General features: G+C 36.0%; 1 protein-coding gene across 1 annotated transcript; it reads right to left on the bottom strand.

Annotated features, from left to right (window-relative positions):
- Nucleotides 1–6411: 6411 nt before the first annotated feature.
- Nucleotides 6412–7356, bottom strand: LOC114623847 (olfactory receptor 2AJ1-like). The gene has a single exon (XM_028770563.1). The coding sequence runs from the start codon at nt 7354–7356 to the stop codon at nt 6412–6414; it is 945 nt and encodes a 314-aa protein (XP_028626396.1).
- Nucleotides 7357–12698: the final 5342 nt, after the last annotated feature.

The raw sequence follows: 12698 nt of genomic DNA on the forward strand, positions 1-12698 counted from the left end.
TAAGACCCACCTGTAGCCTACTCCTGAGGACTTAAGTTTCCTAAAATCTATCACTGCTTCCTGCAAAATCTGTCAGATGTCAGATCCCAACTCAAGGTATCGTAGCATCCCTTTTCCTACCCATCAGGCTAGAGGTTCCCTTCCTGAAACTGACTGGCAACTTGACTTTACCCACATACCTGCTGTAAAACATGTCAAGTACCTCCTGGTCTTGGTGGACGCCTTCTCAGGCTGGGTAGAGGCTTTTCCCACAACTAACAAAAGGGCTCAGACAGTCTCTAATCTCCTCCTCAGAGAGATCATCCCCTGTTTTGGTGTCCCCACTTCCCTCCAGTCAGACAATGGGCCTGAATTTACTTCCCAAGTTTCTCAGACTCTATCTAAGGCACTAGACATCTCCTGACATTTTCATATCCCCTATCATCCTCAATCTTTAGGTAAGGTAGAGAGAACCAACTGCTCTTTAAAAACCACTCTTTTCAAGCTGTCACAGGAACTTCACCTTGACTGGGTAAAACTCCTAGCTCTGGCTCTTTTCAGTCTACAAGCCCTTTCCAAGCGACCTCTCTTCATTTCACCTTTTGAACTCATGTATGGACATCCAGTCCTAACTCCTGGTCCTTCACCTAAATATTCCCTCTCCCTCTCTGCCTGGGACCTGTAAAGTGAGTGCTAGCAGTGCCTTCTGCTACAAAAACAACTAACATGAACGTTGCTGTGATATGGGACATGCTTGCTTTTCCTTGCCCACTGCAAACTCTAGCCACCAGAGACACTGGGCGGCAACTTCCAGATCGAGCTAGCAGGAAGTCCACCCTGCTGCCGCTGTCACCCAACCCCCAGCCAGCCATACGATCCAGTTTTCTTATTCTGGTCCTAGCCAAATGTTTCTTTGCTAATACAAAAATGTGCTTTTCTCTTTCTACACAACCCACCAAAGTTACTTAAGACAGGATAGGAAAGGCTCTGTCTTGATATATTTTTACTACTGCTATTATTCTATTCAGTTACAACCAATCCTTATGGCTCTCAATCTTGTCAGAAGTCTGCTGATAGTATTTTTAAGCTTATGGCCGACAGAATTCCCAAAGCCTCTAACAGTTAACCCAAGATGATTTCAGAAGACTTGGACACCGGACACCTAGAAGATACAGCCTGGATTGTATGTGATGGTATAGTCACTAACAAAGGCTAGACTGGATGTTCTGAGTCAAGTTTCTCATGTCATGCATATCCATTCCACAGAAAAAAGCCCTGCATCTTCCAAGCTTGGAAGCCAAACTGACTTTGCCCAAGAGACTTTGGAGACCATGGGAACTGTTGGCTAGTGGACTCTGTCATTTTTAAAAAATAACATATAACTGGTAGATTATTGTTTACTCTTACTCAGACTTCTGACTACACTGACAGCTAAGCTTTCACAGATATTATCTGTTAACTCATTACCTAAACTCAGTTGCCATCAACTAAATGCTTCATATTTTCTCTTCTTGCTATGCCACTGTCCTAATATTATCTGAGTTCCTATAAACTTGCCTAACTAATAAAATATTCCACTATATGATCCAACAAAGGTTCATCCTAAAGACTGCTTATGTTGTTAACTCATGCTGTTATCTGTTTTAAAAACTGATAAGCTACAGGAAAGCCACTCAGATCTACCTCTCATGGACCAAATAGATGCCATCCAGATAAGTAAAGGTCCCACTCACTATCTATTACAAAGGGTGGGATCCCTCTGGGTTTCAAATGTACATCTTTAAAAAAATTTTTTTTTCTTTCTCCAAGTGTTCTTAATCTTATTTCCTACATCTTGTCAAGTCCAGGTGCATTCAGAACAGCTTCAGAGAAGCAACCTCCAGATGTACCATCTCCTGCCACACACATAACTGCTTCTACTGGACCTGTTCCTTCTGGCCTATCCTCAGATGGCTCCATAGACCCTGGACAGCAGAAAAACAGCCAGCTCTCCTAGGACCAGACAAACAACCCCCATACTCATTATTCTAGCTTCCCCCTAAAGACACATCGCCCCCAATGCCGGCAGAAAGTAGCCAGATTTCACGACAACCCTATTCTGCTTTGCTGTCACCTCTTTCTAATTTTTCTTTTTAATTAAACCAAAATGTGGGAATATTAGTATTCTGTCTAAACTCCACCTCCACAGTTATCTGGCAACACCCAAGTATGCTCCTCCCCACAGTTACCTGGAAACAGCCAGGTATGTGTGCCCACTATAAAAGATGCTGCTTGCCTCCTCTTCTCTCTTACTCACTTACTCTCTTGCCTCTAGCTTCTCCTCGCCATTCCTCCCTTCCCTTCCCCCTCTCCCCACATGGTCATGGCCAGCCTCCACTTCTCTCCTCTCTCTCTCCTCTTTCTCCACCATCTTCTCCCATTTCTCTCCCTAACTTTGCCCTCTGCCCTAAATAAACCCCCTCCCCTTTGGAACCGTTTGGTCTGGTGTTGTCTGTTCCAAGGTGCACACCAAAGTCTAACATCTCTCTCAGCTACTCTGATAATTCAAAGATTTGTTTTTCATAATGTCACACAATTCCTAGATGTTCCTTTCTTTTGTTTTTAATTTTAATATATTATACATTTGTGACCTAATAATGTTTTATCCCTAAAACGTCATCTTCTACTTGATGTGTTCTACTTATATGGATTTCCCCATAAGATATTAAATTAGTTTATTGAGCTTTTAAATTTCATTTTCTATGCAACTTTAGTTTTCTATCTCAACCTTGAATTTTGGATCATCTTCATCATTTATTTGAGCCACAGTTTTTGTTTTGTTTTGTTTGATAACACACTCATATTTGTTACCATTCTCTTCCAGTTCATTGATATGTTTGTTTCTGTCTTTTTAAAATACCTTAAATTTTTAAGAATTTTATGATTGTTATTTTAATAACTTGTACTGGGTCCAACTAGACAACTCTCACTGGATAGCATTTATATAGACTGATGAATTTATGTGGAGGTATAGTGTTCAACATTTCATATTGTTTGTCTTTTGGTGATGAGTCCTGTACACATGCACTTTTGTTTATTTTGTATCTAATGTGGTCTCAATAAACTTGACTGGAACAAATATATATATATATATATATATATATATATATATATATATATATATATGCTGGACAAGATTGAGGGTTGTAAAGGTATTGGTGGATTCCCTCACACTGAGTTACAGGACTAGATGTTGGAACCAGGCTAAGGCTGATGATTGAGATGAATACATTGAGTTAAAGATATAAGATCTAAGTCATTAAGAAGGGTCTGAGCAATGTATGTACTGACCAGCTTGGATCATAGGACAAAATTTTACATATGGAGTAATGGGATAAGACAGAATGGACTGAGGGAACTGGGCTAGGGAAAGATGTTCATCCTGATCAAAGCCTAGAGCTAAGTCATTATTTTAATCCTTAGACTAGAGAATTTAGAATACTTTTTAAAAAGCAATTATTCATTAGAAGAAAGTTGTATCTTATAATAATCATCATTTGAAAACCAGTTTATCTTCTTGAAACATCAATCTCCTTAAGAAGTCCTGGAGGAACTTCTTGGACCAAGTTGCAGAATGAGTATTGAGACAAGGATTAATGTTGAACTTTACTGATGCTTGTCTTAAGAATCCAGTTCAAACTTAAAGATCTGAACAAATACCCAAGAGACAGACTGAAGCTAATCAGATTCCTGCGTTCATTTACTGAATGTATTCACACTATGAAATATTCATTCTTCCCATCATAATTAGACTGTGTCTTTATTTGGTGAACCAGGACAGGTATTCAAGCCTAACTAGTTAGGGTTGCTGAAGCTGAGATTTTGTTTCCATTAAAATACAAGTTACAATGTAAAATGAAATGAATTAAGGCTAAATTTACTGATTATAAATTACATGACCACTTACTTGTAAACCCATTTTAAACCAAATAAATGGCATAAAGTCACAGATACATGTAAACAATACTTATATATGGCCTAAGAACATATATTTAGGTTGCCATAAATTCTATGTTCCAAGAAGATAAAAATTTCATTAAGTTTTTGTAGCAACAGAACAAAGAAACTCAAATCAGCATACATTTCCAGTACAGCAGCCAACATAAAAGGCAAAGCAGGAAAACCTCTGGTATAGCGTTAGATGCTACCTGATGAGCTTTTGGCTTGATGGATATTAGGAAGCTGGGAATATATTCCAGAGAATTTACTTAATAGTCATGAAGATTGCAGGTCACACACAGAGGTACCCTGCAAATAGCTATGTAAAAGAGCTAGAAATGACCAAGAGAATTTTAAATTTTACTCTGACCCTGGAATATTTAAATCTCTGCAGGATCGTTGAAATTCTGATCAATAATCTTCTTTAGTAAGAGCTTCTTTCTGGAAACTTGTATTCACAAGAGACATTTTTAAAATCTGTATTTTGTTTGATTTGTTCTGTTTTTCTTTGAGAGAAAGAAAATGAAGTTGAGGTGTTAGATGGATAAAAACATTCTGAGAGGAGTTGCTGAGGACAAAATGTGACACATTGTATGATCTTTTTCCAATTATAAAAGTAAAAAAAGCATATATAAATGTATGTGTGTGTGTATATATATATAGTATAAGTGTTTGTGTATATTACATATTCATAAGAATATGAATGTGCATATATGTATGAATATATATGTGTGTGTGATATGTGTGTATATGTGTGTGTGTGTGTGTGTTGTGTATAAACATTAGGGCTTCCATTTAACCTTTAATTTCTCCTACCAATAAGTATGTGTTCATTATTATACAAGTAGGTTTTACATTATTTCTAATGAAATAATACTCATTAGTATGAAAAGGACAGAAAGTTGTAGGGAAAAAGTTAAAGTTTCTGCACTGAGGACATAAAATTTTAATTAAGAGCATAATTGCTTCCGTTATGCCTATATCATCCAGTTATTGAAATTCAAGTATTAGAAGATAATTTTACACTACATTTAATGCTCTAAGTATATTTCCCAGAATATTCTTTTTAAATATTTTGTGCTATGCCTCCCATCTATATATCATAAAGTCAATTTCTCAAATGATAACTTGCTAGATTTGTGAACTGTATTTGTGAACTGTAATATTATGCTTCCATAATCCTACAGTGTACTGGAAATCTTCATATGTAAAAGATGTTTAGTCATAAAATACTGGTGATAACCTATTAAAAAGAGAGTAATGATTTTTTCATTAAATAAAATCAATAGCATAATTGTGTCTTAATTAGGGTTTTCTTGCTATAAAGGGACACCATGATCAAGGCAACACTTATAAAAGAAATAATTTAGTTGGAACTAGTTTACCCTTGGAAGGTTTATCCCATTATTATCATATAGGTAGACATGGTGGCATGCAGGTAGGCATGGCACTAGAAAGGTAGCTAAGAGTTCTACTTCTAGAATCTACAGGCAACTGGAAGAGAATAAGTCACACTAGGCCTGGCTTGATCTTCTGAAAGCTCAAAGTTCACCTGTAGTGGCAAGCTTTTGCCATCAGTGCCATATCTACTCCACAAAGACCATAACTCCCATTAGTACCAGTCTCTATGAGCCTATGGGGCCATTTTCATTTAAATTACCACATACTGTGATAAATTATTAGTATTGCAAAAACATATTATATTGTATTATATTATATTTTATATTATACTGCAATCAGAGATAGAAAAGTTGAAAGTTTTATAAAGTTACTAAGGAAACTAAGCCAGTCAAAACTGTGAAATCATTAGAAAAGTAAAGCTTGAAATTCTACGTTGAGGCTTTTACAAATAAAGGATATCATACAAAAGAAGAATGTGCAGCACCCATCAATAAGGACAACCTTAACCTGACAGTGGTTATGAAATTTACACAGAAGTGATGAAATTCTTAAACGTATTGTGATCATTATAAAAGACCTAACTGAAAAAGATAAATTAGTGAATTTCCACCAGTTATGTCTTTATATGATGTGTTTAAATTACTTACATTTTAAATTACTTATTGTAAAATATGTATTAAGAACAATTATTCAAACTATTAGATGTGATATGATTAAAACTTCCCAAATTAAAATATACCTTTCTATTTTATTGCTATTAGTAAAGTGAATTGATTAATTTTCATAGGAATATTTTTCCTTTGCATTAGTTTGGATAATTGCTACAGCAGCTGGCACATAAATTCCATAATGTGTACTAGACATACATTAACAAATTTTCAGTCTCCTTAAATGATGATCTATTATTCCCTTACTACAGCATAAACATAATTTTACCATGGGCATTTGTATATACATATATGCCTGGGTACAATTACATATTACTCTGAAATAAATGTGTGAAACAAGCTTAGAAAATGAGTTTACAGAACATAAAAATGAGACATTTTTCATTCATTTTTTATTCAGAAAATTATTTTGGACTATGTTTTTCACAGCCATGAGGACATCTTTATTCCGAAAGCTATAGATTATGGGATTGAGTGTGGGTGTCAGGATGGTGTAGAATATTGCCAGAAACTTATCCTGCCCTGGAGTGTGGTATGAGCGGGGTCTCATATATGTGAAAATGAATGGCCCATAGTACATTATGACAACAACCATGTGGAAGGAACAGGTGGAAAAGGACTTTTGCCGGGCCCCTGATGATTTCATTTGGAAGACAGTGAGGAGAATTTGCACATAAGATATAGAGATCATGGAAAATGGGATCAGCAGAAAAATAATGCCACTCACATAAACTCCTCGCTCATAGTGTGTTGTGTCTATACATGACAACTTCAACATGGCAGGGACTTCACAGAAAAAGTGATCAATGGCCCTTGAGTGACAGAAGGGAAAATGGAGTACAAAAGCTGTGTGCAGTATGGAGTTGAGGATCCCCACCAGCCAGGAGCCTGCAGCTAGGAGCCCAGGGGAGTTATCCTTCATCAGCACAGGATAGCGAAGTGGGTGGCATATGGCCACATATCGATCATAGGACATGGCTGCCAGGAGAAGGCACTCACCACCTAGCAAAGTGAGGGACAGAAATATCTGGAAGCCACAGCCTGCAAAGGAAATAGTTTTGCTGCCTGAGAGGAAGTCAGTGATCATTTTAGGAACAATGTTGGAAATGTGCAAGATATCCATGAAGGAGAGATGACTGAGCAGGAAGTACATTGGGGTATGGAGTCGAGAATCCCTGTGGATTAGGAGGATCATGAGGGTATTTTCTGTTATAGTCATAATAAAAATGAAAAATATAAATGAGAAAAAAACTAAGCTTGCCCTGGAAGAAGAGAACAGCCCCAAGAGGATGAAGTCGTTGTTGAAAGTATAGTTCTTATGTTCCATCATATCTCTTCCTTTTTTACCTACAAAGAGATGGTTATTTAATCATAAAAATGTTAAATCATGTACTTACTTATAAGTTTACATAATAAAATGGTTTGATATGTAATTTGTACTCATCATCAAGTACCTCATAGAGGGTTTCAGAGTGGATGGTGTTATACAAGTACATATTTTTTTTGTTCTAACTAAATTTAACATTTAGTTTGAAATAGACTGTTTTATATTTCAGGTTTCATAACTGCACTTACTTGCATATTCTTTACTTAAGTCCACTCATTTCTTGAATAAACCTCCCACAACTGCACATCCTGTGTGATCTCCACTCATGTTTCCTTTGGGTGGGACTCTCCCTAAAGCCCGGGCATTGTAATACAGTTCATTAGTTAACTGTATGTTCCAGCTGAAACCCAGAATTTCCTGCTCTTTCAGTCTGCTCCACTTTGAAATCTTGGATAAACAATGGGTTCCAGATATGAAAGGAAGTAAGGAAGAAAAAAAGCAGCATGAATCATGTGGGTCGTTTTGTGTTGAGTTTAACACAATGATGGGAGCTAACCAAGATTAATTTTAGAAACATTCAGTATTTCTTTCAAATGACTTTGTGATTAAACATCCGTGTGTGGGGGTGGGTGGGTGGGTGTGGGTTGTGTGTGTGTGGGGGTGTGGGTGTGTGTATGAGACAGACAGACAGACAGATAGGCAGGCAGACAGACACAGAAAGACAAAAACAATGATGGAGAGAGAAATTCTACATATATCTAAAATATTTCTTTATTTTCCTGAAAAGTTATTTACGATCCTTAACTTACATAGTTCATTATTAACACAACTAGCCTGTACACGCGACTTAGTTGATATCTACCTGGCAAGCCACACACAGAACTCATTGCTTCTAAGCACTTGGTGAGTCAGGTTGTTCATTTCTCATCACTGAGCAATGTTCCACTAAATTCACTTTGAAGTTTCTTTCTACTTTTAGGCACAGCTACAGATTAACTTCTTATAAACTATATAAGCTTTATAGTACTTCCTATCAATTTCCTTCATTTTATTTATTTACTAATGTGTATATGTATGCATGTATATGTACACACATGAAGGGGTCAGCAGATCAGTTTAGAGTCATTTATCTTTTTTCATGCTTCAAAAATTATTTTTGGCATTGTAATATAATTACATCACTTCCCCCTGCTCTTTTCTACCTTTTAACTCCTCCTTGTTCTTTTTCAAATTCATGGCCTCATTTTTCATTAACTCTAGTTGCATGTGGGATCTGGCAGTTAATAAGTACAATGTGCTCAAACTTTTATGTTTTTTCTTCAGAGTGACCATTTGGTATCGAGTAACCAAGCAGTGTGTTCTTCCCTGGGGAAGACTATTTCGTCCATTCTCAGCACTTCTTGCTTGCCTGTAGCTCTTTATGTAGGGCTGAGGCCTCCTGGGCTTTTCCCTATACACCGTAGCATAGTGTCGCCATTGTTTCCTTCCAGCTTTACATGTATTCCTAGGGTCAAGCTAAGGTCACTAGGTTTAAGTGACAAATGCCTTTACCTGCTAGCACATCCAACTCTTCATTTAGTAATTATCATAGTTATTAGAATATACCATATGTACAATAACTTAAAATTACTTAGATTATACTTTCATTTTACTACCTTATCTCTATTCTCCAGAAAAAGTATGCAAACCCTTAATTTTTAGATAGTAGTCATTGTTCAATAATGCAGATGTTACTATACATTCATTTCTGAGAAGAACACTTATTGACAAAATGTTTGATTTGGAAATAGTAAAGAATATTACATTTAATTGCATACTTACATGAGAGCAGTAATTTTATTATTTGAACCTCTTAATGACCTACTGATAAACTCAATTATAAAATCTTCAAGCCTCTAACTTCACTTGATGGTAAGAATCTGCATGTGAACAACAACATAGTCTAGTGTTAGTGCTTGCTGATTGTGCACATGAACCTGGGTTTAACTCCCAGTACGGTTGGTTCCTACAAATTCACCCACTAGAATTAAAACATTCAGTAAACACTGAAGTATACTCATTTTTAGTAGGTAATACATCAGGTGAGTGAAAGAAATGCAATAATTTCTTGAATGTGAATTGAGGTGCTGCTAGGTCAAAAATATGTTTTAGGATAGCCATATAAACTATATCTCACTATCTTAAAACAAGGTAAGAAAAGTTAAGGCAAGTAAAATATTCTAAAACATAATTTCTGGCTCGTGTAAACAAAACACAGACCTGATACAAAACTATGTGAGAATTTGTATTAAATTTTCTCTGAAATTCAATTAAGATGATATCACTACTTGCTAGAGTTGTTTTTAAGATTAAATGAAATATATTAAATATATGCTAGAGGGGGAAAATGCAGAGCCTAGAATAGCAAGAAACAATGGCCAAGACTGTTGCTAGAATCATTAGGTTGTCTTCTATAGTTTCTATGTTCTAACTATTGTTATTTCTGTATTTGTTAATATTCTAAGGTAGTTTAGATATGAGGGGGATATAGAGAAGATGAAAAGATAGAGAATGGGAAAGCGTTGGAGACTATGGGTGAAGATCCCAAGATGAAACCCAGCCAGTTACATTAACACTCCCTGTATAGTTAAGTGGATTTGTGGCCTCCCTAGAAGAGAAAGAATTTAACATCATTTGTGTAAATGTCTAGGCAGCTTCTCACTAAGAAATAGACTTGAAATATGCTTGGCAAAACAAGATAACACTGCTGAGCTGTCAAGCAAGCTGATCACAAATTCATTTTTCACCAACTGTTGTTTGTTCAATTGTTTACTTGCTTGTTTTCTTGCTTGCTTGCTTGCTTGTTGGTTGGTTGGTCTGGTGTGTGTGAGTGTGTGTGTGTGTGTGTGTGTGTGTGTGTGTGTGTGTGTGTATCCTTTTAACATTCTAGCTACATGCAATCACTGTAGAGTTGTCATGTATCTACACATTTTAATGACAGCCAGATTTAGTAAAATCATACAATTCACAATGTCATCAAATTCATAATGATGCAGGATGCTATGCAATTACAATAAATCCCCTCTAATAGCCTTACCTCAAAAAAGTCATGAATGGGAATTTATGATTCTAGAACTCGTAGATTCTGAATGGTGTCATTTGTCCAATAAAAAGGTCTGAATCTCCTTCTCTCCTATAGACAAATTATACCTATACTCAAATCATATCTCTACAAGTTCTGCCGCTGTAAACAATGTTCATATAGTATGTCCTTTCAAATTCTATGAAGTATGGGTAAACATGGTAATTCTAAATGTGCAGTACTCATCCCCAACTGTGAATTGAACATTTACACTGATTCAGCATCGAGTGTGTGATCTAGTGCTACTTATTTTCTTTAGCCCTGTAGAAAGTGACTAGATTATGTTGTTCTCCAGCTATAGTTCATGTGAGTAGGAATTAAAAAAGCATACCTTTACTACTTCCATTATATATTATATATGTATATATACAAATTTCAGCATATGACTGTGAACATACTCAAATGAAAGAATTACAAGAGCAAAAAGCTATGACTCTACTTCCTTATCAAACGAGTATATTCTCAATCACAAGACTTGCTGCAGGTTGCCAACATCAGCACCTATTTACCTTTTAAAAAATTATAAAAAGCCTTGTTTTATATTCATTACTTGTCTATCTCACTGAAGACAGAACCAATTTTGGTTGTATTATATACCTGATAAGGCAGAATTACAGTATCTATAAGAAGTTTCCCATACATTAAAAGTGGTTGGAAGAAAAGAAGAAAGTGATCAACAAGTCTAGAAGATGACTGTGGATTGTCTGGTTCCACTTATCTATTCTGGCACACACACACACACACACACACACACACACACAATCTACAGGTAGCAGCGAGTAAGGCTTTGTTGCTATTTTCAAGATGAGAAAACTACAAAATATTGATCATGTACTTGCCAAATTTTAGCAAATGTAATATAAAGCCAGGCTAGAGTTAGCAAAGGTGAAGAAGTAGGTTTTGCTGATAAATATTCATATGTCTCACACATGGAAAGATATTAGGTGTATTATAAAGATATTATAAATGTGGTAAGGGTCTAACCCAGGGTATTGGGTGTGTCTAAGCATATGATTTGTTATTGAACTACATCCTTTGCTCCTTAAGTAAACTCTATGTATATGTCTTTATATGTATATGTGTGAAACAGAGTCTCAACTGTATAACCCAGGATAACCTTGAATTCACACTCCTTCCCTTGCCTCTCGACCTGAGTATTGGAATTATAGACATGCACTACTACACTTGGCTTTAAACTTCTTTGGGAGATAAAGTCTCATGTATGATGGCTTCAAATTTGTTATGTAGCTGAAACTGGCTTTGAATTCCCAGTCCTCCTGATTCTACCTTCCAAATGCTAGTTACAGATGTGTGCCATTAGAAACTTCATAGTCATTGATCCTTTCCTTTTTTTTAAAGATAAGATCACATGGTATAGCCCTACTGGCCTTGAACTACTATACAGAATTGCCCAGTGTCCTGGAGCATCACGAGTCATGTGATAAATATCCTGGTAAGAATAAAAATCTTACTTAGATCTGTGCCTAAATAATAGAGCACGTCAGTATTAGATGTGGAGTGTCTGCATTATTAGGAGAGACTCAGGTCATTCCTTCTCAAGCACTATGCCTACAGTACTCTCTTGACTTCACTGGGAGATATAAGCTATGTTTCTTACTCCTCAAACTTACTATTGCAATACAACTTCAATGAAACCCATATTTGACTAATTTTTGAACAATCAAAAGATGAAAATCTCTACCTTGACAGCATATTAGAATGATATTGCTTTAAAACAATAGTAAAATGCCACTGCTTTTGAAGCACAAAGATTGTCAAGACATAAGTCTTACTGTCACCACTTTAAACTCTAAATGGTAAACCTACTAAAGGAACATTGGCAAATGTGAGCACACAGTTTGTGAACAATCTCATGTCTTTTACAGGTCAGATAGGAAGTAAGGAGTTTAGTCAAAGAAAAAAACTCAATGTTAAGGACAACAATGATATATCATTATCATATAAGCACCAGAGTTTCTTCAAAGGTCCAGATGAGCTACACAGTGTCACCAAGGCAACCAAGCTCTTCACTGGCTGTCTATCAAGAATATGTAAATTATTTCTTTGAAGTTTAGCAGTTTTTAACTGGAGGAACAATAGTGACAATAGCCATGACCATTCTAGTTCTAATTTCCTAATTTTAATTTAATCTAATTTCTAGTTTTAATTTACTCCTCACTTTTTTTAGTAAATTAACATGGTGAGTAACATTTTCTCTCACCTT

The sequence above is a fragment of the Grammomys surdaster genome, unplaced genomic scaffold (assembly GCF_004785775.1).
Source record: "Grammomys surdaster isolate TR1022 unplaced genomic scaffold, NIH_TR_1.0 202, whole genome shotgun sequence".
In the NCBI taxonomy this organism is placed as follows: Eukaryota; Metazoa; Chordata; class Mammalia; order Rodentia; family Muridae; genus Grammomys; species Grammomys surdaster.

What these genes read in the sequence shown, in the direction of transcription:
- LOC114623847 (XM_028770563.1), bottom strand. Translation starts at nt 7,356, where the DNA reads ATGATGGAACATAAGAACTATACTTTCAACAACGACTTCATCCTCTTG.